Source organism: Parambassis ranga, chromosome 4 (genome assembly GCF_900634625.1).
Source record: "Parambassis ranga chromosome 4, fParRan2.1, whole genome shotgun sequence".
Classification (NCBI taxonomy): Eukaryota; Metazoa; Chordata; class Actinopteri; family Ambassidae; genus Parambassis; species Parambassis ranga.
The window spans coordinates 19,338,316-19,366,297 of record NC_041025.1 but is presented as its reverse complement, the minus strand read 5'-3'; the positions used below and the strand labels follow the sequence as shown (position 1 = coordinate 19,366,297).

At 42.1% G+C, this 27,982-nt stretch overlaps 1 protein-coding gene across 3 annotated transcripts; it reads right to left on the bottom strand.

The window, feature by feature from the left end:
• Nucleotides 1-37: 37 nt before the first annotated feature.
• On the bottom strand, nt 38-27,808 carry lepr (leptin receptor). 3 transcript variants are annotated; one of them, XM_028403477.1, is made up of 22 exons: nt 16,118-16,270; nt 13,713-13,770; nt 13,166-13,218; nt 12,846-13,070; nt 10,519-10,648; nt 9,963-10,138; nt 8,529-8,677; nt 8,205-8,346; nt 6,500-6,660; nt 6,281-6,380; nt 5,963-6,062; nt 4,985-5,184; nt 4,675-4,829; nt 4,166-4,319; nt 3,915-3,997; nt 3,615-3,828; nt 2,190-2,393; nt 2,029-2,112; nt 1,854-1,947; nt 1,502-1,577; nt 1,158-1,328; nt 38-1,124 (listed from the first exon to the last, which is right to left on the bottom strand). In XM_028403477.1, the coding sequence occupies exons 2-22, from the start codon at nt 13,724-13,726 to the stop codon at nt 489-491; spliced, it is 3,321 nt and encodes a 1,106-aa protein (XP_028259278.1). In that variant the 5' UTR covers nt 13,727-13,770; nt 16,118-16,270; the 3' UTR covers nt 38-488. The 3 variants fall into 3 exon arrangements, with proteins under 3 accessions (XP_028259278.1, XP_028259277.1, XP_028259276.1); XM_028403476.1 differs by lacking the exon at nt 16,118-16,270 and adding an exon at nt 27,674-27,808 and having other exon boundaries at nt 38-1,328; XM_028403475.1 differs by having other exon boundaries at nt 38-1,328.
• Nucleotides 27,809-27,982: the final 174 nt, after the last annotated feature.

The following is a 27,982-nucleotide window of genomic DNA, read 5'->3' as shown; positions in this document are numbered from 1 at the left end:
TTTCTGCCTGCACTTTGGTCAAAATGTGCTTTTAGAGTAATCCGCTTTCATCCTGCACCAAAAAGTTTTTTTTTTTCATTGTGACACATGAGGCACAGTATTCTTTGTACATAAGCAGAAGCTACAGTATAATCACCTGCTGTGTGATTACTGTGAGATGTTAAAAGCCACAATATGCCCAATCTTCCTCCCTTCTTGACCATTGTCTGTGCAGCCTGCTCTCTGTGAGTCTTGTATTTCTTCAGTAACCCGTACTGCACAGTAGACTCAAGTGATTTTTCTTTCTTTCTTTCTTTTTAGGCTTGTGCCCTCCTGTCGTCTATACCCACCAAACACAATAGCAGCACTGATGAATATCAATTTGCAATCACATAAGTTGAGGTATTTTTTTACATTTTCCGGCTCCACACCTCACTATGTCTGAAAGAATGGATGCAAATGTGCTTTGGTAAATGCTGAAAACCGGATTTAATGGTGCACATTTTTAATCACGGCTGGTGTTGTGAGTCGTCTGGAGCAGTTCTGAACTGAGGCATGTACAGAGGAGAGAAGCTGAATGTCGGCTCACTCGATTCCTCCGGGCCGAGCAGAGGATGCGACTCCACCGAACAGTCGTCTTTGTTTAAAACGACATTTTTAAGCAGCTCGGTATTTGTCTCCTCCTCCCTTTGGTGCTCCTCCTCTTCCTCACTGGATTCACCCTGTGCAGGATAGTCCATTCCTAGATAATAAAGATCTGCCTCGTGCCTCGCCTCACCTTCGTCCTCTTGCTCTGATGTTTCAGAAAGCTCTTCCACAGAGTTGTAGGAGCAGGAGCGCCTTGGATCGTCCCCGAGGCGGCAGCTGTCCAGCTCCCACAGGCCACAGGCAAAAGATCCAGAAATGTCAGAGTTGTTGGCGGAGAAATTCCCCTCATCGCTGGAGCTGTTGCCACTACCACCATCCTTGTAGTGGAGGTGAATGCTTTGCTGGTGCTGCTTTGGATCAGAAATCAACACAGTGGAGTATGTGACTGAAGACTGAGCCGAGCTGTCAGCGGGCAGCTCCGCTGGCTGCAATTCATTTATTCCTGACCTGGAAGAGGTTAAAGCATCCAGGGTAACGGCAGATGAAGGAGCTCCACCCTGGAGGCTGTCACTCTGCATGAACTGATTAACCTTTAAGTCAAAGCTTAGTGGTGAGGCAGGATCATGAGTCAGGGACACAAGTGGGGTTTGGATGCGAGAGTTTTCCACAATGATGACACTGGAGATGTTCTCAGAGGGCAGCAGCAGAGGCCAGGCTGGCAGACCTTCTGCAGGTCTGAACAGGTGGTCAAAAGTGTCCACCTGAAGAGATTACAAATGTCAAAGTCAGTTTTCAGATTAGCTAATAAATAAAAATGTATGTATTACACATGACAGCAGCCCTGTGCTCTGCTTAGCATGAACAGAAAGGGTTTGAAACTGCTATATGGGAATATTTGCTCCTTTTTTAATCTAAATGAAACAGATTTTATTACCTTTTTGAAGTCCAGTCCTTTAGCCCAGGAGCACTTGTTTGGGTTGGGTACATCCTTCCACACAAACTTCTTCATTCTGAAAATAAAAAAAGCACATTTTTCAGGTCTAAGGTCTCTTCTCTTCCCTCCTCTCACCTCCTCCCATCAGCCAGCATCAGGTGTAATTAGACCCGTGTGACCTGTTTTAAATGTCAGGCTCCTAATTTTTCATGGTTAGTGTCTCTGCGCCGTAAATTAGACTGAAGTCTGGGGATTAACATCATTTATCATTTCTTACAGGTGCCTGCTTCAATTCTGTGTACACCGATGAATGCACAATAACAACCTGAACAAATCATGCACACACTCTTACTGGTTTTGGGAGATGACCAAAGTGACAAACAGGACGATGGAGAGGAATGAGATGACCATCAGCATCATGTAGGCTGCAGGGTCTCCTCTGGTAGCTGCAAAACAAAAATCAGAAAAACACTCCTTAATGAAAATGCTGTCATTGTAGAATCAGTAAGTCTGAACAGCAGCCATACCTAAAGCATACACCGGCTCTCCTTCTCCTTCAGCAAACACGGGGTAAAGGTAGAAGCCGAACTCCTCAGAGCCAAAGAAATCCCCTGATAGGACACAACAAGACGGTTAGAAAACTTCATTGTAAATCAGTGAAACAAAGACCGACAGGAGAATGTGTTACCTTTTAGGTAGACAGGGTGGTCCGTGTATGGAAGCCTGGTCCAGGTTTCTCCACTAAAACCAGAGTCCTCAGAGTCCTGCTGCCTCTGCAGCGACCACTGGACCACCATGAACAGAGGCACAGAGCTGTTATCCAGCAAGGTCCATGACAGAGACACACAGGTGCTGTTGATGATCACCACATGGAAGGAACGCACACATCGGCCTGCGGCGCAGAAAAGAAACACCTGAGTGTTCAGTGTTCTCATGGCCTTAGCTGTAATAGCTTTTTTTTTTAAATGTTGTGCTCATCTGCAGGCTGTATAGTTACAAGCTTTGTTGTGGGTGAGGTGGTGCATAGCTGGTGCAACATTTTGAGTCATAGTTTTCTCCATCTAAAGTTCTTTTTTATGGTCAAAAACACATCTATCTCATTTTTCTGATAAACAAATAACAAAAACAGACCATCTTTATAGAAAAGCTGTCCGCTGCTTCTCTGAATCATGAGTAACAGAGAGAATCATCATTAAAACCTTGTTACTGTTCTGAACGCTCCTGGCAGCACTTACAACGCCACAGCTAATGGCTCTATAGAGGGCCTCTATCAATGTTATTATGGACTCTCCGGAGACAACATGTTTTTAAGACAAGTTCCTGTAATGTGTTGTTATAGTAAAACAAGCCATAGTGGAAAATTATCCAAAAACAAAAATCTGGCCGGAGGCAAGATAATGATCAAATGATGGCCCAGGTGAAAACATTTTTTGAGACAAAAACAAAAAAATAATCAAAACATTCTGGAAATCTCCACATGTTCATGTGAAAATACAAACAAAAAAAACACTAGGGCTGCAACAAACGAGTATTCTGATACTCGGATACTCGCCGATTATTTTTTGCAATTACTCGGATCATGCGGAAATGTCATAGTTTTTTCATAGCTACGGCTCAAGCGACCGGCGCCAAAACTGTCTGTCTGTGTCTGTGTGTGTGTGTGTGTGCGCCCGTGTCCCGCGTTTCGAACCCGGGACCTCTTGCGCCCAAAACACTAATCATCCCGCTACGCCACGAGAGAATCATCCCTAATGACGTCACTAAAGAATCATCGAGTGCTAAATTAGTTGTCGATTTTGCCCTCGAATATTACTCGAGTACTTGAGTAATGGTTGCAACCCTAAAAAAAACACTGTTTACAATTAAAGACATTTAATTATGTTCTGATTTCTCTCCATCTTTAAACATTTTTATATTTTTTTCTAAATCTTATTAAAGAAATTCCTGGTTTAAAAGCTTTTTTTCCAGCATTTTTAATACTAATATACACCATATGGATGCTGATATATTTTTTCAGTAGATTATATCCTAATTTAGCACATAAAATATTGTGATTATTAGGCCCACGCCCACAGTGATGGGGACGAAACCACCCACTGATCCATTCCCTTACGTTTAGGCTCTTTCTCCAGCGTCATCTTCATGTTGTTAGCGGAGCTGCCCAGAATGTTGTAGGCTTCCACAGTCACAGTCTGGAGCTCCTGGTTCCACTCAAAGCTGTAGGGGGCGTCCAGCTCGACCCGCTCCCTGATCACAGAGCCAGTGGGGGGCTGGTGCTGGACTATAAATCCGTCCACACAGTAGGAGTTCCCTGATAGTGGAAGATGCTGGAAAACAAAGTGTTTAAAGTAATTTTTAATTAGATTTATTTAATAAAAATGTTTTTTTTCTCCATGTATTTCAGTTCGTATACCTTAAACAGCAGAGTGACATCTGATGTGTTTTTGTGTGGGTCGTCATGATGTATTCTCCAGAAATCAGGACCTCTCTCTGGAGCTGAGGAGAACACAACATCACATGACAGCATTTAGTTTTGTCTGTTCCTCATGGAAAGGATGGAAATGCCCTTTTTCTCCCATTAGAGCAAATTAAAAGGTTAGAGCAGGCATTAAAGTGCATCTGCCACGGCTGTCGTTACCTTGAAAGGTTATTGCTGTGTTTTACCTTGGCTGTTCTGTGGAGTGGAGTACACAGAGTCGCTCCACTCGCTCCAGTAGCTGCTGCCGCTGGTGTGCATGCAGCGCACCTGCACCACGTACCCTCGGCACATGTCTGGAACCACAGCTTCCGCCCAGGGAACACGAACTGGATTCTGGACCTGCACACGAGACGTTTTTATAAAGAATTTATTTAAAGAAAATGACAAATAATGGAAAATATCTGATCCGTGGAGTACACAGCTGGTCCATCTGTGTATCTACTTCACCCAAGGAAATGGATAAAATGATTTCTTCATATTTGTCAGTACTCTGAGTGAATCCAATTTCCAATAGAATGTTTTAATCACAGAACTGGAGCAGACAGCTAAATAAGCTGGGGCTATGTCAATGTATCCTGTGTCATTTACAGAAATATGATGGTTGTTTGTGTAAATCTGTACATAGTTTTAGAATCAATCAAACCAACCCACGCAGTTTAATGTTCTAGAGGATGTTAGGAAAAACTTCCCTCACCTTCCACTCAGGCTGGGCTCTCACGGTGGACATAGAGTGGTACCGGAACTGACACTGGATATCCTCGGCCGGCAGGTACGGAGGCTCCCAAGTGACCGTCAGAACCCCGCTGCTCCGGCTCACTGCCTTCACGTTTGTGGGTGTGTGAGGTTTAACTGGAGTGGACGCAAAGAGGACGTCAGAGTTTCTGTGAATTATCTAACATAATCAGCACTTTAACCTCAGAATTGACAGAATTAACACAGGTTTCTGTCACTCTTTTGTTTTCCTCGGTGGTCATGTGACCCACGCATCAATTCATCTCGCTCACCATGATCGATCGGCGTCAGGTAGATGGGTTTGGACCCGATGGGTCCGAATGGAGATTGCACTTCCAACCAAAGCTTATAACAGTTCATCCTCAGGGGCTTGATGGTGCAGGGTTTCTGCATGCAGACAGGCCCCATCTCCCCGACGTCCTCACCCGCGTGCTCCCTCTCCTCCATCTCGTCACACTGCAGGTCCGCCCACCTGAACGCATCCACAGACGATGCACAAACAGAATGTCAATCATACGTTTAGCTGCAGAAAATGAATTTGCTTCTTTGGAGGATTCGATTTGGAAGCTTTTTTTTTCTTGCTCTACTTTTCCGTTTCGTGTATTATTTCACTTCCTATCTGAACAGCTGTGCCGTTATTAAACCATTTCCACATGTCTTTTTTTGTCTTTTTTGTACCCATGAATGATGATCATGATATTTGCTGTAAGAAATGAGGAACTAGATGACCACACAGGCTTTAAGTACACAAATAGTAGTTAAATAATCAATAAGTCCTCAATTAAAGTGAATGTTTTGATAAGAGTTTAAGCTTTTTTTAGTATTTTGCAGTTGAATAGTGATCTGTATGTCTTTTGTTGATGCAATAAGAATCAGAAAAACATCTTTTAAATCTTTTCTCTTTTTTTTTAAGAAAGGGGAAGTTCAAGAGGAAAAGAAAGTTGTGGTGTTGCATAAGCAGCGATCTGCAACACATCAGTTAAAACCAAGCGCTACAATGCTTTCGTTTTTTTTAAAGTGAGGAGGAGACTTCCTACAGCAGCAAGAACAGGAACAAAAACTGATGACTACACTTCGCTGCTGGTATCACTTCACAACCGGCAGAGTTACACTCCAGTATTTCCAGGGTGTGTCCAGTACACTGTGTTCATCAACTTCCAGGTTTTCATTATGTCGAGCTCTGTTTGTCGAGCACTTGTTGTTTCACATATGCAAATGCTGCAGTCAAAGGGATCAAAAAGCTGCTTTACTTGGATCGAAGTTTGAGCGCCATCCACTGCATGTTGGTCCAGTTGCACATCATGGAGTCTATGTCACCGCTGGTTACACAATCTATGTCAATGACAGCCCCTGAAACACACAAACAGACACATGTTATAAAGTTATAATAAAAAAAACATGACATGAGGTCGCCTCTGTGTACAGGGATTGTTTTGGTTCACATTGTTGTGCTGTCACATGTCGCCACTCTGTTTCCTGACTTTGTTCTCATGAAAGGGGAAAAACTGGGACTTCCAGCAACTGAATGCTGCTGGATGCAGAAACGCATAAGTCTGATCGGAGCTGACCTTCCACGTAGATCTTGCTGTATGGGATGGTCCACTCCTGAGTGCACTGCAGCAGGTCATACATCTGAGTCTCTGAAGGACGCACTGTGATCTGGCTGACCTGGAAAAAAAAACAAAAACAAACTATTCACTGTATTGAGCTACAAATAGACATCAGAGTCATCTGGAAATGTTCCCTGAATTACTCAAAGACCTGCAGGGAGAGTTTTATTTCCTCACCCGTTGGTTGATTGGGCGGTACTGGCTGCGATCAAGCAGCTGGTGGAGGTTGAGTTTCCATGCGGCCGTGTTGGCGTTGAGGCTGCGGTCGTTGAATACGCAGTAAACTGTCACATTCTCGCCGGGCCGTGCAACCACATTCTCCGGGATGTAGCTCACGGCTGCACGCGCAAAAAGAATCATTTGATTAATAACAAAAATCATTTGTTATTAATTTTATCAAGATTAAAAGCTGCAAAACAGATTCAACAGGAGATGCTTAGTCCACGTTGTAATGTGTCTGATTGTGTTATTTATGGGCTTGAAGCATCTGTAGCACCTCCAATAGGGCAGCAAGGGGAGAGGGTGGCCACTGATTTTTCTGCAAATTTATATTCATATTGCAAAATTCCCTCCAAGTTGGCAAGGCAAGGTTTATTTATATAGCACCATTCATACACAAGGCAATTCAGAGTGCTTGAATCTGAATGGCTGTCACAAGCAACAAGAGAAACAAAAACCCTCAAACACATGACACCTGAAGTAATACAATGAAAACTTTTCGTTTGTTTTTGTTTGTTATCTAACCACCTTTTCTTATGCAGCCAAATGAAACATCTGTGGAAAACTCTCTGTCCTGTCAGTGTTGGCAAAACCCGAATGTGACTCATCCACCAGTGACAACAGAACCTTGAAGTGTGTGCTGACTCCCTTTTTTTTACAGTATTTAACCTTCCCAAAAACTTTGAACTCTTTTATTTGCTGTTCTTGGAAGAACTTTTAATATCTCGTTTCAGCTGCTGAGTCTCACAAACTATTAACCCTATTACACACTGGCCTTTGTGATCACATTACTCTAATGCATTTCACAGTCCTCAAACAGCCACATCAAGTGCAGAGCAGTCACACTTCAATGGCTTTTAGACTAAGACTGGTCCTCATAAAGACGGTTGTGCAACCACACATACACACACACTTTGGGTGTAATATACTGTAAAAAAGGTAAAAACGTAACTGTGTAGCAGATCAGTTAATCACTGTGTGATACTTCTTCAATTGTGACTAATTTAAACGATGAATTCCTGGTGTGTGTGTGCCTCTTGCTCTCCTTAAGCCCGCTGCATGATTTGCAGCAGGTCACTAACCTTGAGGATGACTCGTGATTGAGGATTCACTGACGTTAGCCGTACTGAAATGAGTTCTGCGTTAATGGCTCAAGCTAATGAGCTGGATTCATTATTAATATTTCAGCTGTTACATAAATCTGCCTGAGGTCAGTTTGTCATGAATCCTCTTCTTCAGAGGCCTCTCGGTGAAAATCAGAGTTGAACTGCAGTCCTCACAGCCAGTTTAAAATGTTAAAAATAGATGAAATGATATCATTTTATGGCTTTAAAGAGCAACTAGTGTCAGAACATGAAGAAAGAGCTGTCGTTTAATCTAAGTGTCAAGCTTAGCAATTATCTCTGCCTTGACCAGGAACTGTGTCTGTGTGGCTGCAATAAAGATGCTTAAAGGGTGACAAAAAAAGACAAAATATAGACCCTGTGCTGGAGCTGGACCACATGCACTTTCAATGCAACCACTTCAAAATCAATAAAAGGCAGCAGAGTTGGGCCAAGTCACATTTGGAGCCCAGCATCACTGATGGGATTTAATTTAATACTAGTATTAGTAGCTGCCAATTCACTTTATTATTTCTTCACAAGGAAGGAACAGTTCTTACTGTCCAAGCGGATGTGATGAGGCTCGCTCCACTCGCTCCACAGCGGAGGCTTGCCCAGGCCGGAGCAGCGGACTTGGATGGTGTAGTTCAGCTTAGGTTTCAGATCCAGAGACAGTCTGGGCACTTCAAGTACAGATACTACCTGGAGACAGAGGAGGGGTGAACAAACATGAGCGCCATTTTACAAACACACACAGAGAGTCGGGTGTGTTGATCTGAGAACGATGACAGAGTCTAATCCATATTCAAGAAAAACAGACACCTGACTGTTTAAATTTTGGTCTTCTGATGTTTCCTTTAGAGCTGTAAGCATTCAGTATTCACCTGCCAGGCTGGGTGGGTGGTGTTGGAGGAGTATCGGACCTGGTATCTCAGCGGGCCACTGTCAAAGCCTGGTGGGTCATCCCACTGTACAATCAGTTCAGCCTCGATGGTCTGAACATGTGACACGTTGACTGGAGGACTCGGTTTGACTGTAGAAAAAAGAACAAATGATCGTTCTGTAAGTCGCTGTAGTTGTGGATATTTGGTCTAAATGTTGGATGATGAGAGATGTTGAGGTGAGACAGGCCAAGATAAACTGCTTCAGCATTAAGTTATGACAAATACAATAGATAAGTGAGTGATAAAACCACGAAGATGCCCTAAAGAGGTGACTCCACCCCATGAGTAACCCCTCAGCTATTTCTGTTCCAGACGCATCAGTAACAAGACAAGGCTTTTAATTCTCCTCTTACAGGCTCATTTCAAGAAAGTTTTCAGCGCCTGGAGATTATTCCCATAGCTACAACACAAACAGGGACTCCTACTACTTAATTCAACTTTACATGACGTAATTTGACATTTTAATGTAGTGTAAATACACACACACAAGCTAAAAAAAACGAGGCTCAACACGTTCTAAAATGTGCAACTTAGAATTTAGTCCCATCTACAAAAAACTGCCCCAGTTGCCAGGACTCGGAGCTAGAATTCACCATGTCTAATGACAGTTATCTGTTTCCATGGTTACAGCAAAAATTTGGAGTCCTTATAATGTTACTTTGTCATAAAATAATCCCAATTTCTCAATTTCTACACTATGAAACCTATGCTAATTTCCACTGTTTCCTATTGTAAATAATAATGTATTTTGTAAATGGAAACAAACACACTTTTCTCTAAAGCATTTAAAGGATAAAAGTTATCCTAGTGAAAATGTGATAAACCTTATCAAAGAGATTAAACTGCTGTGAAGAAATGTCAAATCTGAAAAAAAGAACATGGTTACCGCTCAGTTTCTATTCAGTCCAACCAAAGAGAGCAAGGAGAGTCCTTGACTTTCACTGCAAAGATGAAAGATTGTGTGGACTAGCTGCTTTCAACTGGATTCTGATCACGTCTCTGACAGTCACAGCTGAATACTGAAGTCTCCTTATCTAGATTCATCACTTTAAGGTTGGAACAGTGTGTTAAACACTGAGATGTTCTGAGTGGTCGAGTGTATCTGTATCTTTACATTTATCCTTTGGAAAAAAAAAGGGGGGGGGTGCTGGGAATTTGAGTCTTTGGTGTTGCTTTCTGTAATACGTCTTACTGTCATACATCTAAAACACTAGAATGCATGCATGCATGCTAATGGTCAGACGTCATACATGAATAGTACAAAGGTTTTCCTCAAGCTTGACAGATGAATTATGACAAGTTTTAACTTTTGCTCAAACATAAACACGTAAAATAAAATGTTTAATTAAATAGTTAATTGATTGATGAACTCACCAGGTCGGGCAGGGATCCTGAGCAGAACTGGTGAAGCGAAGGCATCGGAGATGCTGATGGTTACCATGGTGATGTAGCTTGTTGTAGGGTCAAGAGTGACCGAGCACATGAAGGAATCCTCCGCTTCACAAACAACAGAATTATCAAAAGTGGGATTCTTGTTGTCTTTTTGAGTCCTGGAAATAGATAGAAAAATACTGACCTCAGAAAAATACTGCTGTCTCAGATTAAACTGGATTATTGTGAAGTGAAGTGAAATTATATATAATATATATTTATATATATTATGTTCTTGTGTTGTAATGAATCCATTTCAGAACATTGTGCAACATGTTAGAGCTTCTTCTGTCTCAGCTCAGTAATGACTGGATCTCTTTTTATCCCCGCCAAAATAAGAGCCCGGAGCCTGTGTGATACCACAGAGCTTCCTCTCTGCTGATCAAAGTAAACACACACATGCTTAACCTCCCACTGAGCAGGCACAACACAGGCACACACACACACACACAAAATAGAACACAAACAAAACACCTGCACAGAGCAGCTTCGTACTCACAACAGCCGCTGTAAGCTGACCGCCACGACACCGGCTTCCTGCGTGCTGGACGGGTTTCGGTGAGACTGAAGATCGCATGTTAAATTTTCCCAGTTTTCATCAATTCTGCACAGTACGTCCAGACAGGTGCCTGACAAGAAATCCCATTTGAGTGTTAGTAGACGGTGACCTACTAATGAAGGTTTCTGGGAAAACATTCCTGGCTTTATATTCTGAGAAGTCTGACAATATGAAGATCCATCAAAGAAAAAAAACAAAGGTCACGTCCACACATGAGCCTTATCGTTTACTATTCAGTATTAATTAGATAATGTTGAGGATGTCACCGGTTTTGCAGGTTCTCGCTCAAAAAAACAAATATTGTAAATACAGTGATTACAACAGATTACAACAGCAGTGTGGCTAAAAGCGGCATTATGATGATCTCACACCACTCTTGGGGACAGGGCCGGCCCAAGCCTTTATGGGGCCCTAAGCAAAATTTCATACCACCACCTCAGCATCAGATGCTTCATCATCCTATAGGCTGCACTGTGTGTAATACACGCTTCTGAATGTGTAATATCACTCGTTTGTATTAATCAATGTTATTTTTTAAAATATAAATATATATTTTATCATGGACTTTTGGTGCTCTTGGGGGCCCTAAGCAACTGCATATTTCGCATATGCCTTGGGCTGGCCCTGCTTGGGGAGAATGAAACACATTAGCAAGCCTGACTAACATAGCAACCAGTTCTCTGTGTGGGTCCTGTTGTTCATGTGTGTATTAATGAAGCCATCGAGAAGCACAGTGCAGGCGTTTAATTCTATTCTTTTAATCAGCATTTCTTATACGTGAAGCTGGGAGCTGGTGTGCATCCACAGCGCCTCACGGATCGATGCAAGCCAGCAAATCTTCCTGACTCAATATCACCTCCATCTTCACCCCCACACACACAACAGCAAGGCAGCATTTTATAATTAAGACTTAAACTGACCTATGTTTGCTGTTAACAATTAATGACCCCCTTTATTTTAAATCCTCAAAACAACCAATCACAGCTGGTCTGAGTCTGCAGTGTGGAATGAATAAAAAAAATAAAAAAATAAAGGCTGCCTCACGAGGACTCCCTATCTCGTAAACCTGATCACAGCAAAGGACTCACATGGTCGCCCACAATGACAAGAGGCTGGGAGGGTTAAGGTCTAATGAATCTGTCAGCTGGATCTTTGTATCCCGTCCCTATCCCCGTGACAAGTGATGCAGCTGCAGGCAAAACCATGAGGCCGCTTCACTCTGACCCTGCGGCTTGTTCTGACGGACAGGAGCCACATGGTGCAGCCAGCCTGTCATGTTATCACTTCAATGTTTTTCTTGCTAACAAACACAGAAAACACAGTTATGGCTGCACACACAGGGGTGTTTTTTGTCTAAAGATGAGCAATGAATGGCAGCTCAGCCCTGCATAAACACTCCACACCTTCTACTCTGTCTACTGTGCTTTGCTACTGACTGCATGTATGATGCTGATTTTCCCTTTTTTCAATCGGCCATCTTGAATCACATCATTTCTATCCAGGGTTTTTGTTTTGGTCCTTTTTTTTAGCCCAAACATGCGGCACCTGTCAACCTGTCATGAAACTTGCCAGTGCATCTTTCTTGTCTTCTTTGGGCCTGTGAGAGTCAAATACTATGAAGAATTATTTCTTTTAATTATGTTTTATGAGTGCTATAATACAAAACAATCTAAACTTGTCTCTCAGGCAAAGTTTGAAACTCTGTCCTAACCTTGTCCATGTACTTACACAAGCGAAGAATTCAAAAGGTTATTTAATGTTTTGTTATTGGAGACTTAACACTATTCAGTATGCAAGGCTTTGTTGACTGATTGACAGACTGACAGATAAAGATGGAGAGTATGTTCAGGACAGCCTGGCTACCAGGGCCCAACATTAAATAAACTCCAAGGCATACAACATAGAAGCTGGACAGGCAATTTACCACTTTCTAATCCAATAGCAACAAACCCACATCACCCTTTGTCCTCTTTCAGCTCTTTCACATATTGGCCTGTTGCTTTCTTTTCTTTGTTTCCCAAGACATGATTCTTTCTGGTTTTGCTGCTGGCTCTGCTCAGAGAATAACAAGCTACACATCTTATAGTGAGCTGACAGCTGAATGCACCTATAGTGATGTATGCCCGACGTGTACCATAAAGCAGGCTGTGTGTAGTTCCCTTTGTGTTCCAACCCAACATATAGTGCAGGTGCAGGTTCTGTGGACCCTCTCAGTCTATAGCAGATGATTGATGTTTGTGGTAAAGATTAAGGACACTATCTCTTACCCCCAGAGGACTTGGACAGATGTGATTCAGCCATCGAGCCGCTGAAGCTGCAGCGTTGTTGTGGGAGGTTTGATTGAGAGCGGTTTGTGTCGCTGGCGTTCATGCCGCCTCCCTCCACAGCGTGGTGGGCTGAAGGTGAGTCACAGCACAGCTCATCCTGCCATGGGAGGTCCAGGGCACCTGAACGAAGAGAGGCTCCATCCTCAGGCTCCAGAGACTGAACACCTGATCACAAGACAGAGGCACAGTGAAGTAAACTTTTGTCTGGCCTTACATACAATATGTAAGAAAAGGAGCACTGGGATTATTTTATAGCTCACCAAGGCGCACCAAGAAAAAGTACATCAGGACTGTAAAGATCACAGACGGAACCCTGTAGAGAAACACAGGGAAGTGATCGTCAAAGAGCAGAATTCACTGGAAAGCACTGGGAGGAGCAGACATTCAATGGTCATGCAACAGGTGCAACTGGGCGGTGCAACAGGATCTTGTGCTTGTCAGAGTTAACTGGAAGAACTGAACTGCCCTCTTTCATGACTCACCTGTCATGCTCTCTGCTATTGTGACAAAAGATCATAAACTGTATCTTTGCCGTGTCCCTCGATAAAATCTGTGCACAGGAAACCAGTCAGCAGGTTTCCTATACAGGCTTATAGTATCAACACCAAATGTATTTTGGTAGTTGGGTTCCATAGTGCTTCAAAGTCGGTATTATCACTGCTTTATTGATGTCTGATGGCAGGTTAAAGAAGGGATAATATTGATATTGTTATTAATTTTCTTCTAAGGTGAGCCCTTATTTTGCTGTGCAGTGTGTGGACTACACTGGGCGATTCATTGATTATGCATATTATTTGTCATACTTACATTGTTGTGGTCATAGTGTAAGCATGGTCTAGCTGGGGTTTGGCAGGGGTGAATCTCACTGTAGAGACAGACACAGAGAGATGTTAGGAGGCTGATACACAACAATCTGAAGCAAGACTGGAATAAATTGAGGACTTTATTTGGAGAAAATAGCGACATTAAAACACAAACAAAGGTTAAATCTCTTCTTCAGATTAATTTCTAAGACCGGCAAACCACAGTTAGATAATAAAAAGCAGTTTGCTTTGTTTTTTTGTCTCTAATCTGCTAATCTGTATCTGCTAATTGATGCATGTTTGCTGTTTGTTTTTGTTGACACTGTCCTTCATTATGAAGCTTTCTGCTTCTTGTTTTGGTGCCAAACAAGAGCAGCGAGGCAATAAATTAGTAAAGCAGCCACATCTTTTAATTCATTGATATGCTGATAGACAAACAGTGCATTAAAAAACAGCAGCACTGACAAACACCAGGTGGAACACTGTGTTATGAAGTAATGGTCATGATGCAAATCAATCCGTAAATGTCTAACGGTACCATGTCAATGTTTACAACAATCTATTTACACTGTGTATTTGTGTGTCTGTAGATGTGTGTTAATGATCCACTGAAAATAATGACAAAAAAATCACCCTGACAGCTGCCTCATTAACACACAGAGAGGTAACAAAACACACACACACACACATTAAGCTGCTTCTCATGCATGTGCTCCCAGTGGGCATCACCTTCAGGTGTGCAAAACAAAACCTGCTTAACTGTCCTAACATCTGCACCTCCTGGAAGCCATGGTGACCTCTGTGTTCCACTCTACTGACAACAAGCTTTCAGTTTCCATATGATCCAGAACAGAAACCTTAATGATGAAACTATCATCAACTGAAAATTCATTTGAATTTGCTGCTGATAACGGTCTGTTCTGGTAACCAGCAGTGGCAGCATTTTGCCAATTTAGGATAAAACCCAAAAATCTGACAGGCCTAAGACACATGTGACATAAGGCAATGTCAATGCAAGCATCACCCTGCCAGGACTTGATTTTTTAATGTTTCACAGAAACGTGTCTGTAATTTCACAAAAATATTTCACAAAAAACAAAGAGAAATGTTTGATACATAACAGTGATGTAGAAATTCCAACACTGGCATGATGAAATCCTCACTGATTTGCAACACCGCTGTGAGATCTGTCAGGGGGGAAAGTGCATCATCATCATAGTAAGATCCAATCAAAGCTAATTCAGAGTTTCAAACGATGCAGAACTCCACTTTCAACATACACATGTTTTATATGCACCATTCTGTGATAACAACGTTTATTTATTATGGGATGGAGAATGAAAACTGAGTGTTAGTACTGTTCTTCTGCTGCAGCTATTAGATGGAAGCATTTTCTGTATTTTGTTAACTAGTAATGATAACAAATAATTTGTGTGCTTGTTCGAGATCACAAACTTTACTCAAATTCTTTGTGTGATGTGACCAAAAAAGTAAAAAATGTTTCGTCAAATCTCAAATATGGAGATGTTTCACTATAGAGATCAACGAAATCTAAAACAATCCTCAAAATGTGATTTATTTACCCATGAAGTGATGTAAGAATAAATAAATAAATAACATGAGAGGTGCATGATAAGCTTGTTAACGGATTAGTACAAGTGTAGGAATAATCTGATTATTTGGAAACAGCTGCCAGAGGCATACAGGTGTGTATGTGCGCCTTAAAGGCACAGCAGTGTTACAAAAAGGTTCACTCACACCGGTTTCATCATCTTCCTTTGGAAAGATAACCATCTTCAACTGTTTTCTGTGTCAGTGTATCTGCCCTCTCTGCTCCGCGTCCTCCAAGGACTCCACCTCTGCCAACTATTCATCCTGGTCTGACTCACACCCGGCCAGCCTCAGGCTGCTGTGCGCAGAGGCGCGCCGGGGCTTGTTCCCACACTAACCTCCTGCTCTCTTCCTCATCGTCCACCTCCTCCTCCTCATCCTCATCATCATGAGCTACAGCAGCAACACATCTATCTCTAAGTTTTCGAACTTCACATCAAATTCAGAATTAAAAAGCAGTTTCTGTGCTGAGAACTTTTCCAACATTTTACGCACGCTGGGAAAAGGAAAAGGAAACGCGCAGAAAAGTTCCACTCACCAACAAATAACAGCAGATCCAAAGACGTCTGTGCTCCTTTATCGTGCTCTTAAAGTGTTATAACAACAAACAGGGGTAGGCTATACATGTATATAGACACGAAAGGGGAAAAACACGTGAAAACCGAGACACATGTTGTGCCCGTTTGACACCGGTGGGCGAGTAATTCCACACTTTAGTGTGAAAGTGGAAAAAAAAAACGTAAAGTTCAGCGGTTGGAAGATTAAAGGTGTAGTAAATAAAACAGAGTATGTTCTTACGTGGAGTTTGCGTCCAGGTATCCTTCTGTCACGTTCATTCAGGTGAGTGTAATCCTGTGCGCCGCTGTCACAGTTCGCTGTCCGCTCACAGTGAAGAGGATTTCCCAGTGACAAACGCTTTCCTCCCCCTGTCACACACACACACACACACACACACACACACACACACACACACACACACACACTGTCACACACACGCGCGCGCTCCTGCCGTTCTTTGACGTATAAAGAGGCGTGAACAGAAACCAGACAGACCGAATTCTGGGAGGAGGAGGAGGAGGAGGCATACAGCGCCCACTGCCAGCGCACCGTGATGCGTTCAGGTGCACCAGCGGAATTCACAACACTTATTCATCTTATATATATATATATATATATATATATATATATATATGTATGAGTGTGGTATTATAGTGAAGTGCAGCTTGTTCTTTGTGATCCACAGTGCATGGATGTGTTTTTGAAGGCTATGTAGTTCAGTCATGCAGGTGCACTCTGTCTCTGAGTGTGTTAGCTTTGTTCACCCAGTGGTAATGCTCCTGGATAAACAGGTCGTCTGTTCCAAGCAGTCGCTCTAATTTTTACTGTAAAGTCAGAATTATCCATCCATCCATGTCTTTGGAGTCTGTCACTGAGATTAAGATCACATGTGTCCACAAATCCAAATATTTTTCAACAGCTTCCCTCCTTTTTTATGTATGATTCATGCGCAGCAGTTTGACAAAGTCAGCTGTTCAGCTGCTCTTCTGTTTTGTGGTAATGTATCCACACATTACCACTTTCGTGTTTGACATTCTCATGGTGTTAAAGCCAAGCTACAAAGCACCATATTTTCTAATCCCTACACTGTGCCTTGCTGCACTGAATAATTTACAGACTACAGAGACTAAACATTTTGCATGTCTGAGAACACAGCAGCTCTACAAGAGGGCTGAATATGATCAATCCCTAGCATGATGAGAAATCTTTATCCAAGCCTGACTCACACAACCACAGAGGTTGACAGTAGAATGCTTAGATTCAAATGCATGTAACCAACACTTGATGACACAGGGTGGATGCTTTGTGTCAAAAGACACTAAACCTCTATGGCTGTCATACAGAGATCTGCTGACAGATCGTGCAGGACAAGCAGAGACACAAAGCACCGAGTGATGAGACCCAGGCTTTTGCTGACATTCAAATTTTCCCCACTTAATTTTGAATAAACCTAAAGAGCCCAGTGTGTGAGTCCTGGAAAAAAATACAGCCATGGATCCTCACCCACACCACTGTGTCAACCTACTTTTCCAAATGCAAACAGACAAGTCAGTTATTGCAATGGAAAGTATGGCGATCACTGACTATAGAGGGAATAGCACAGAAGTGAGTGATTGTGTTGTCCTGAGTGTGACGTGGCCTTCTATAAATACAGAGCATGCTTCACTTTACTTTTCAACCATTGTCCTGTTTAGGTGGAGAATGCAAAATAAATCTTTAAATGCATATTTATATTTGTACAACTCATTAGATTTACATGTGCTTTATCACATCTCTTCAACACATTCCATTAAAAACACATCTGGTTGTTCTTGTCCCGCCGCCTGGGTGTAACCCAAGCCTGCGGTCTGTGCAAATGATCACATGGGTGACAAATAATGAGATAAAATGTAATATAATGACACCACTTAATCACTGGCTGTCAGACGGCTGTGTCATCTACTGTTGTTGGTTACTATAGTGAATATTACACCGACAATCTAATGATGGTCTGTGGGTGTGAAGTCTTATTAACTTTTACTCTCCTGCAATCATGTTGATGACGCTCTCTGTTTCTGCAGACAATATAAAGGACGCAAATCAGGCCCCACACTTGTGTTATAGAGGTGGAGATGAGTCTGGGGTTCAAGTCTCCCTGACAACGCAAGGTGTTTAGTTTTCACTCAAACAAACCATTTTCTTCCACCGTTCCCGGCCATCTCTACAAGTTCCTACCCCTATGAACACTTAGACCCCGTTCACACTGGAGAAAGTCAATCCAGCTAGAGTAGGATTGTATCTGGATAGACTTTTATGCTGGATACATTCAGACCTATTTTCAAATAACACGCGTGTCCGCGCTCAATCCGGCTTAATCCGGCATGTTTGCGGTCCTCTAAACCGCTAGGTGGCGCCTCGTAATATACAGAGTCTGTTCAGGCCGCGGAAGGACCTGCGTCGATACAAACACCCTGGTAATTTCAAAGGCCTGGAAGTATCAGCTCCTCTGATTTTAGTTTTATTTTGAAAATATTTGCTTTTCCTGTTTTATTTTGTAGTTTCTTTGCCTCTTGTTTCAGCTGTCTTGTCTTCCCCCTGCTGATTACCTGCCGGCCCTAATGTGTCTCACCTGTGTCCTGTTTTGTCGCCTCTCCTCATGTATTTAGTGTGTGTCCTTCCCTGCACTCCCTGTCAGAGCGTCTTGTGAATCTCCCAAAAGTACAAGCTAAAGTATCTCACAGAAGTTCTTGTTCCCACTATTTGACTTTTGGATGAATCTTTTGTCTAGGCCTAGTCTAGGCCTTTCACTTTGTGATCTGGGTCTGGCCGTTATCTCTCCAGTCCCAAACATAAAGTGCCAAACATAAATACATTCGACTGCACACTCTGTGCCTGACAGAGCCTTTATTTGGAAACAAAATGCATTTTGAACTATGGACAGTTTGGCCTACATACCTACAAAACCTGACTGAGGTGGCCAAAATAGACCATGACCTCAATCTGAAATATTTGTGTTTTATCACATCACTCAGGATAGAAGTTTACTTTGTGAGTAACCACTTAGGTTGCGTGGTTAACTCTTACACTGTGAACTGTTTTATTTTTTGCTAGTCTTGTTTTTGTACGGTATCCATTAGTTAAGGTAAGGTTCACAGACGCAAGCATTCACCCTCATATGTCATTTCATAACCTGCATACTTTTAGGGTGTGAGAGGAAACCGGAGTGTCTGCAGGAAGTCCAGACAGACATGGAGAATATGCAGGGTTCACAAAGGACACAGCTGGCCAGCAGATTCAGAGCCAGGAGCTTCTTTTCTGGGTGGCAGACTACAGGTATGCTGCACAGGTTGGAATCACAACCAGGCTCGGTTATCTTCAAGAGACAGGAAAGCTTACAGGGATTCAATGCAGCACAATGCCCTCACAAGTATAAGAGCACAGGTCTGCGTGGGTGTGTGTCAGAGTGAGAGAGTGCCTGCAGTCACTATCAAACTTTATGACGTAGAAAGGATGCGTCACTATGCGCTTGCATGAAATTGTCTTTGCAGAGGGGAGGAGAATTATTTGCAAATGGACTTCCTGCATCAGGATGGAGGCACATCCTCCCGCTTTTACAGCCTGCTGATCTTTATTGAGATGGAGTCGGCTCATTATGTTCGACAGCCTGGCATCGCTCAGTCAATGACAGCTGCATTGAATGTGGGAAGCAGGCAGCAGGCAGCCACACAGGAGCAGCCAATAAAGAAGTCACAGGGGATGTTTTTTTGTGTGTCACGTTTAATTTTATGAGAAAAAAAGATGCATCTGTGACTTCTTCCATGATAGCATACAGGCAGGATAAATAGAAACCGATTTATGCTTCTGGCTGCACATGTTGTAAATTACTGTTAAACACTTTTTGATGGACATATTTTCCAACATTACTCAAAAAGTCAACATATAGTTTGAGTTCTGAAAAACACTAACATGCTGCCAAAGCTAATTGAGGTAATTCCTATGATCTTTACATTGCCTACACTGCCTACACCCACATTGCCAGTGGAAATATTCAGTGCTCTTTCATGGAGGCAGAGCGGTCTAAGATCCACTGCCTGCGATATCTAGAATTAGGTTAAACTGTGAGGGTCAGTGAGCAGAGGGAGAGCTGTGGAAACACACAGCAGCTCACCTACAGCCTGCATTTAAAATGAGGAGATGACATCACCCCCAAACCAGAGTGTAAGAATGACATCAACGACTGGGTGAGCAAAACTAGAAGATGAAATCAATAAAATAATTGATATACGGATGATCTCAGTGTTTTTTTTTCTATATATTTTCTAAATGAAGCAGATGATGATGATCTAATCTGCACAAACTGTTACTTCTGGTTTATGTTTTTTACATTTTATTTTATTTTTTGACCTTTCTGTTTACCATATTATGTGTTTTCCTGTATTTTTTTATTTTATTTTGTAATGTATATTTATATTCTGGAATATGCATTTTAAATATAGTGTTATAGATATAATCTGGATGATCTATAATCTGGATTGTTTATGCTATAAAAATTAAAAATGCACATTATAATGCAATGTCAGTATTTTTTACATTTTATTTATATTTTTGAAATAAAACAGTATGTAAAGTCCCCTTTTGCATATCAGTGGAAGAAGAATCATGGTGTGACATAAAGTGAAAATATACCAGCATGGTATGTTTCTCTACTTTCCTGTTCCCAGTGCAGGACATCAGATCAGCATCACTGCTGCTGTGTCATCAGGGGTCAGCGCGGTGATCTGACAGCAGAGCCGCAGTGTCGTCACCACCTCAGATGAGTCAAGAATGTTACACTGCATCAACACTGACTAACATCCAGCCCTGCATGGCCTGCAGGATATAAACATCTTCTGCTCCTCACACGGGGGAAGCCGCTCATGAATAATGAGACACGTTATGCACATGTGTGGGGGAAAAAAAATCCTCATGGGTGAAAGGAGGTGGGGAGGGGGGATTACATATCAAGAGGATGAGGTCATGCTTACACACTGGTGAGGATGATGTCACCTCTGTGTGTTAGTTGCACATGATTCTGTTGTGATCCAGCACCAGATTAAATGTCTGATCACTGAAGGATGTAATGTAATTTGCTTTTATGTAGCTGTGAGATTCATGTCACTCTGTCTCTTTAATGCTTCTCTGTGTAAGAGAGGAAATGAGCCATTGTTAGGAAGCGTGTCCTGTGAGAAATACCTCATTACCCCACTGCCAGAGGTTACAATGATAATCTTAAAGGTTCAACCATCCAGTTAGAGCTACTAACACAGTGTGTGTCTGTGAGGTCTACTGATGAGTAGATGCTCGGTCAGTATCAAACTCCCCGTGTTTTCTTCCCATTTTATCCATTGATCCATCCACATTTCTTGCTAGATTTGTTTTAAATTGTGAATTTATGTGTCTTAAGATGACCTTTAAAGATGGACAATCACAGCTTAAAACTAAACTTAAACGTGGATGAAATCAAAACAGCTCACAGTGTCATGGGGACTCAAACCTTGCACTCCTGAGTGAAAGTTTGTCACGTTGCATCCTGAACCTACATCCTAACATGGACTTTTGTGGTTCTATTGGCCTTATGATAGGATGACTAATATGTTTTTTTTTTGTGAGGATATGTTGGATAATCTAATATATTAGTCTTAACCGAGCAGCCTTAACACTTTTCTGGCATGCAGACCTCAACAGGTTTTGTCTCTAAGGATTCATAGCAACCTGCTTACTCTGATTTATCAATGCAGGATTAAACCATTAGCTCCCACTGATTCGCCAGGCCATAGGGAAGTCAGTAACCACTGCTGAGGTGTCCCTTGGCCTTGTGATCTCTGAAAAAATGGGTCATCGTCCTGGAGATAATTTTCCTCTGGGAGGAGGAAGCCAGTGAGAGGAAAAGTATGCAGAGCATGTGGAACACTGTGAACTGGGTACAGTGGCTATTCAGACCCTCTACAGTCAAGTGAGCCGTGCCAAAATAGTAGAAAAGAACTGCATGATATTCTTCTGTGTTTACTGGAAGTTTTTAGGGCTCCCACCTTGAAATTTGTTAAACTCTGAAGACGAAATGTGTTTTTTTATGAAGCATCTCATTTTCACACAGTGTTTCCCATCAGAATATTTATTCTGCTGAGCCCTGTTTTCATGTTAGTGGAAGGTCCTTGGACTGGACATCCTTATTTTTAATGGCATTTTGCCCAGAGCCTCTCTATGAATATCCTTGCTGTCTCACAGACAGAAGCTTGTTGAGAAGAGGAAATCATGTGTTTGCCAAACAAACACCTCCAGCTGTTGCTCTTCATGTTTTTTCTAATTTGAAAGGACACAATTTCTGAGCACATATTTTTTTAATATCATGAATCAAGTTTATCATCGTCATATGAGCAGCAGCAGTGAGCGCTGTGTGTGTGTGTGTGATGGCTTTTCCAGGGCACAGCTGGATCACATGTCTGTTTGCAGGCTGTGCTCGCAGAAATACAAGCTGACACTGCTTTTTGTCATGATTTCTGGTTAATGTGTCAAATATATGTGTCCAATAATATAAATCATACAGCCAGAAAACAGTAAAACCTGCTGATGTGTGAACTTAGAGGAGGTAATGAAGTCTGGCTTAAACAAAGTGGTTTGATGATGAATGTACAAGCTGCAGCTGTTCTGACTGTGTTAGCTGTCAGGTTACAGGAACATGTTATTTTATGCTGTGTTATTGTGTTAAGAATCCAGCACATTGTTCAAACAGGCCATCATTCTCACATCAGATTTGCTCTGTAATCTTAACATGCAACATCCTGCCGGGTGGAACCATTACTTGATGACACCACCACTCGTTTTGAGGATGCTGCCAATATTTAACATCGCTTCACACTGTTGTCATGACAAGATGCTTTCTGCACAACAATGCAGTTGCAGGGTGTAATTTGGTGGGGTTGAAAAAATGAAGACGTTGCTCTCTATTTTTGGCACTTTGAGCATCACAATCTAGAAACCATCTCAATGACATTTATCAATGTCTGTCATAGTTTGGGAAGCTTTAGGCAGAAAAACAAACATCCAAAAACATTCTTTTGACAACATTAGCCTCATTTTAGAAAGTGCATATCTATAACAAGTTTCTCCACCATCTTCTCGAACATTTGAAAAACTACACAAAGAGAACATCACGATCATTATCAGGTCAAGACATCATGTCTGAAAACTGAACCGTTAAACTGTATTTCACTGCCAACTATCTATTTCTGTTATGACTGGAAAAACTTTTTCCTTTCTTCATATTTTCATGAAGAAAATGTGTATTTTTCCACTGCTACTCCAAGTAGTTGTTTATTGAATTAACCGCTGTTGCAGAGCTGCACATGAGACGTTGCACCACCTGCCAGAAGTGGAGTCCGGAGAGAGAAGAGACAGACGGAGTAAAGAGGAAAAGTGTGAAAGTGAGTCAAGCAACCCAGCTCAACCAAATGAGGTTAGTGTGTGTGTGTGCACACCATATGGTGAAAACAGCATGTAAACAAATGAGACTCAGCCTCATAGCTTATTTTGGTCTTTGTAACTTGACCATTTTTTTCATTTTTGGACAAAATGACCTTATAAATGTTTTATTTTGGCCTCTTATGGTCTTTATTTATTTTATCAATTAAACAACCCCTTTAAATAAAGCGTGTTCTGCCCATGTGTTGCAACACACTTGGAGCTAAATGAGATCATCTACACACTTATGGCACATGTTTTTCTGTGTGACAGAGAAAGAGCAAAAACAGCCTGAGTGTGCAGCCCTTGGGTTTGACTGGAGTTAACGAGACAGCCGCAGCTAATGCATTTAATAGGTCTTATTAGTGACCGTCCGCTGGCACTGCCTGGAAAACACAAAGCGCTGTGTTGTTGAGGTTTGTGGCTGCATAATGTGAAAAACACAGATTAGCACCAGATGTGAGTGGATGATAACATCTGGATGAGACATGAGTGGTGGGAGTTCTGCATCAGGGACCAAAGCAAAGGGCCTGAAGGGTGGGGGGGTGAGATGTTTCTTATTCATTCTTCCTTTTTTACACTGTCTGACATAAACACACATCAGCCCACAGTCAGCAGCGGTGTGCGTGGATGATGATGATGTGTTGACACCACAGTATTGACTCTCACCTTGCGATCTGTGCTGCTACAACTGCATCATCTGAGCCTAATAGATCCACTCATAAAACCACAGTCACAGCCTCTCTCTCACTGCCTCAGAGTGTGACACACTCAACCGCTCTGTCACTTATTCCACACCAAGTAGATGATGTGACACTCAAACAGCTTTACTTTCTCCTCTGAGAGACAGACAAGATTACAACGATCAGACAGGAGTGGCTCTCTTTTCCATCTGCCCGGGCACAAAACGAATACGGAAAGAATTAGAGAGAAAGACTGAAACAGAGAGAAAGTGCTGAGGTGTCCCAGTGCTGAGCGTGTGCGTCATCATGAGGTTTTATTATCTTAAAATCACTGAGCTGTCCCCTCCAAACCAGCACAATAACGAAACAGCAAGGGAGTGGAGTAGGGGGCCATCTGATAGCAGACTGAGCTAGTGTTTGGACATAAGGTTCTGACTGCTTCAAGAGGAGATCAGGACTCTCTGCACTATGTGTACATGGACACCATGTACACAAAAATGTTAAATCCTCCCTGCTAGATCTACAGCTGATGATTGTTTGCAATATTGAGATCATTTTCTGGGAAAAACAACTGGGTAATGTTCTGTTTTCCACACTAAATGTTCCAAACTTCTGTCCATTGACTAGTTGTTGCAGCTTTGAGGGATACAATGAGTATTCAGATGTTGTGTTTGTCAGCTTCCTGTTTCAACATGGCACTAAAAAAAGCTTAAAGAGATTATCTTTGGTATGGAAGAACTTGCCTCTTCTGAACTTTACAGCCACCCCTAAACCTGACCCCATCATCAAATGCTTAAACACATACATGCCGCATCCACATATATATTACAGTGGCTGTGTACAAAATTAGATCAGCACTGGTAAAAATGCAGCATATTCTCACCCATGAACAAAAACATTGGGTTGTTTTTCTCCTATGATGACTTTGTGAACCAGCCTTTCACCCCTGAGAATGAGGTAGTTTTACACTTTTACATCCTGTTTTTAAAGCTTCATAAACCACCATGAACTTTCAGTATTAGTCCACACCTGCCCTGTTTTCACTGCAGTTAATCAATTTCCTTTCCTTTTCCACCTGTTTCCACTCTCCTCATCAGGTCCTCTGTGCATATATACTCTGCAAACCCAGCTTCAGCCATTTGCTCTTTGTGTGTTCAGCCTGTTCTTTTGTTGGACTGATTTTCACCCTCTGCTATGAATGTGACTCCTTTTTGTGACCTCTGTGTCTTGTATTTGATTCTGTGTAGTTTGAGGAGTTTCATTTTGCATGAACACAGAAGCAACATGTGCAGTTATCACACTGTTTGACACACAAGAAACCCCACAGCTCCTCAACCAGTCGCTCACGTCTGTTGATGTTTTCATTCAGCACCCACACTCAGCCGCCTGTATCCGTCACACAGAAGGCCATTAGAGCCAGGCGGCTCTTGGTTTGAGTCACACTCTCTGCCTTAATGTCTCAGCAGTGCAGAGACACAATATCAGTTTGGCACTGTTCTTATTTCTCCAAACACTGGAGGTGAAGGTGCTTTTCTGAATGAAAGTGCTCCATCTGCTCTTTCAGTATAAAACTCCTGCGGCTGGAGGACATAAAGTCACCAGTAATGCTTTGTTTATTTTCCATTCTGATTGTTTCCCAGCAAAGTAAATGCTTGTGCATTATTTTCAGCTTAGTTTTCTCTTCTACTTAAACTTCCTGTAGGGATTAGAAGCAGATACAGTATTTCAACTTTCATAGTTAACAAAACAAAATGCTGAAAGGAGGCGAAGATAACAAATATGTAAAAAATATGTAAAATGTAAAAAATGGTCTGAGCCGATACATACAGCTGTTTCTTTCTAGCCTTTTATTACTGCCAATAACTGCAATGACTGTGGAAGCATGCGTGCCAAACTACTGTTGGGATGGCAGCTGCAGAAACAACATCATTTAATTAGGTACAAATTTGTGCTGATGTTCAAGGGCAGGTTACAGAGTTGCTGTGTGTGTGTGTGTTTATATATTAAATATTCCCTAATAAACTAGGTTACCTTACACAGATGTAACAAAAATCAAAACAAAGTGTGGATGAATTAGTGACACAGGAACTGTGTGAGTGCTTGTAGACGAAGGATGAATTCAAAAGGTAAACAACAAACAGGACAGCGATAATGACAGAACATGGAGAAAAGTGCAGAATCTCATGTGATTGGTAGTCCACATTTTCCAGTAAGTGTAAATTGGGTCACATTGTCCTTCCTGTTATATTTGCACTGTAGTTAAAAGCATTACGATCGCACACATACACAAAAAACAAGTACAGCCGCAGTGGGACATGACGTGTCAATGGATGGTGGATACTGAACTGGTGATTCACAGGAAAGAAGACAAGCTGACAGAAAAGGAGGTCTGAAAGGGACACGAAGTCCTTCACAAAAACACTCATGTCTGCCCTGCAGAGGTCCATGTACGCTTGGACTGAATGCAAGAAACGTATAAAAGTCAATAAATGACTGAAAACAGGATTCCTTTTAAGGAGCATAGTGGGTGCTACAGGTGCACCTGGTCTCCTTTTTATCTACTTTCTGTCCTTTTCAGCCAAGAAAAAGGTTAGCTATATAGAAAATGTCTCTTTGCAGCCATTCAGAAAGAGCAGCCACTCATCACAGTAAACATGATGCTTTGAGTATAAATCTGAACCATGTGCCGGCAGTACCAAAGCTCCATAGGCCTACTTGACATCCATCTTAAAACCAAATACCATACATTTTTTTCAACAGAGCCTCTCAGGTTGCTACGCCTTTTTTCTTTTTCATCATTTTCAAAAGAAAACTAACAATCTCTGATCCATATGGGTCTTTGAGCAGTTTTTTTTATCTGCAGTGCTTAAACTTCTGACATCACAGAAACTGAATTTGCATATCTTATTGCAGGTCAGGTTAAATGTCCTGTCCTGTAAACATGCAGGTGTCAGAGGTTAAGACATTATTGACACTTTTAGCTCCTGTGCAAATGCAGCCCTCTGAGCTCCCACTGAGCAAACAGCATCCTCATCACCATGGTGATGTCAGTGTCCATAATTTCACCTCTTCCCTCCTAGTTAAACAGCTAAATAAAGCAGCCGAATGACCACGGCTGTTAGCTGTGACAAGGGAAACTGGGAAAAAAACAAAAAAAAACTACTGGATTTCGATTGAGGCCGGGCTGTGCAGCCACGGTGCCTCAGGCTTGTCTGAAATGTGTCTGCAGCTGAAGCAGCTTGATCTCTGCAAGCCTTGTTTTTCAAGTGAAGCCTCACTGGGGAAAAGATGTTCTTTTGAACTAATGCTCAATGACGTTGAAGCCATATAGCAACACATGCACACGTCTTGTTTCAAGGAGAGGAGATGCATCAGTGCTGTGATGTCTGAATCATTAAAATGTGAAGGTGGAGAGACAACGCAGAAACAGAAAGGAGCAGAGACCGTACATCTGATTCAGTGAGAGATAAGCAGTAGAAAGACTGGCAGAGGAGAACATAATGACAAAAGAAATAAAGAGCCTGAAGAGAAACACAAGGCTGAACAACAGCAGTGACTCAGCATTGAAACGATAAGCAAACATACAGATTATGTAACTAAGGAAGAGCACCCATCCTTCTTAAGGCCTGCTTCTCACCTGCTGCCAGACATCAGCAGATCTCCTGAAGAAAATAAAGTCTTTGTCCTCCATATTTGTAGCTGCAAACTAGGAAGTGACATTTAGAAAGTCCCACACAGACTCAGCTTTATGAGTAGCACTGTGTCTCTGGGCATGACGGGCTATTTCTGCTCCGGGGTGTCAGAATACACACCAATCACTCTGCACTCCACAGACACAGGCTGTGCATGTGTTTGCACTAACATCTACAGGTGTGTGTGTGTGTGTGTGGATGGCACAGGGGATCCGATTTGCTGGAAAAAAGCCATCTCTATTTTTGTATGTGTG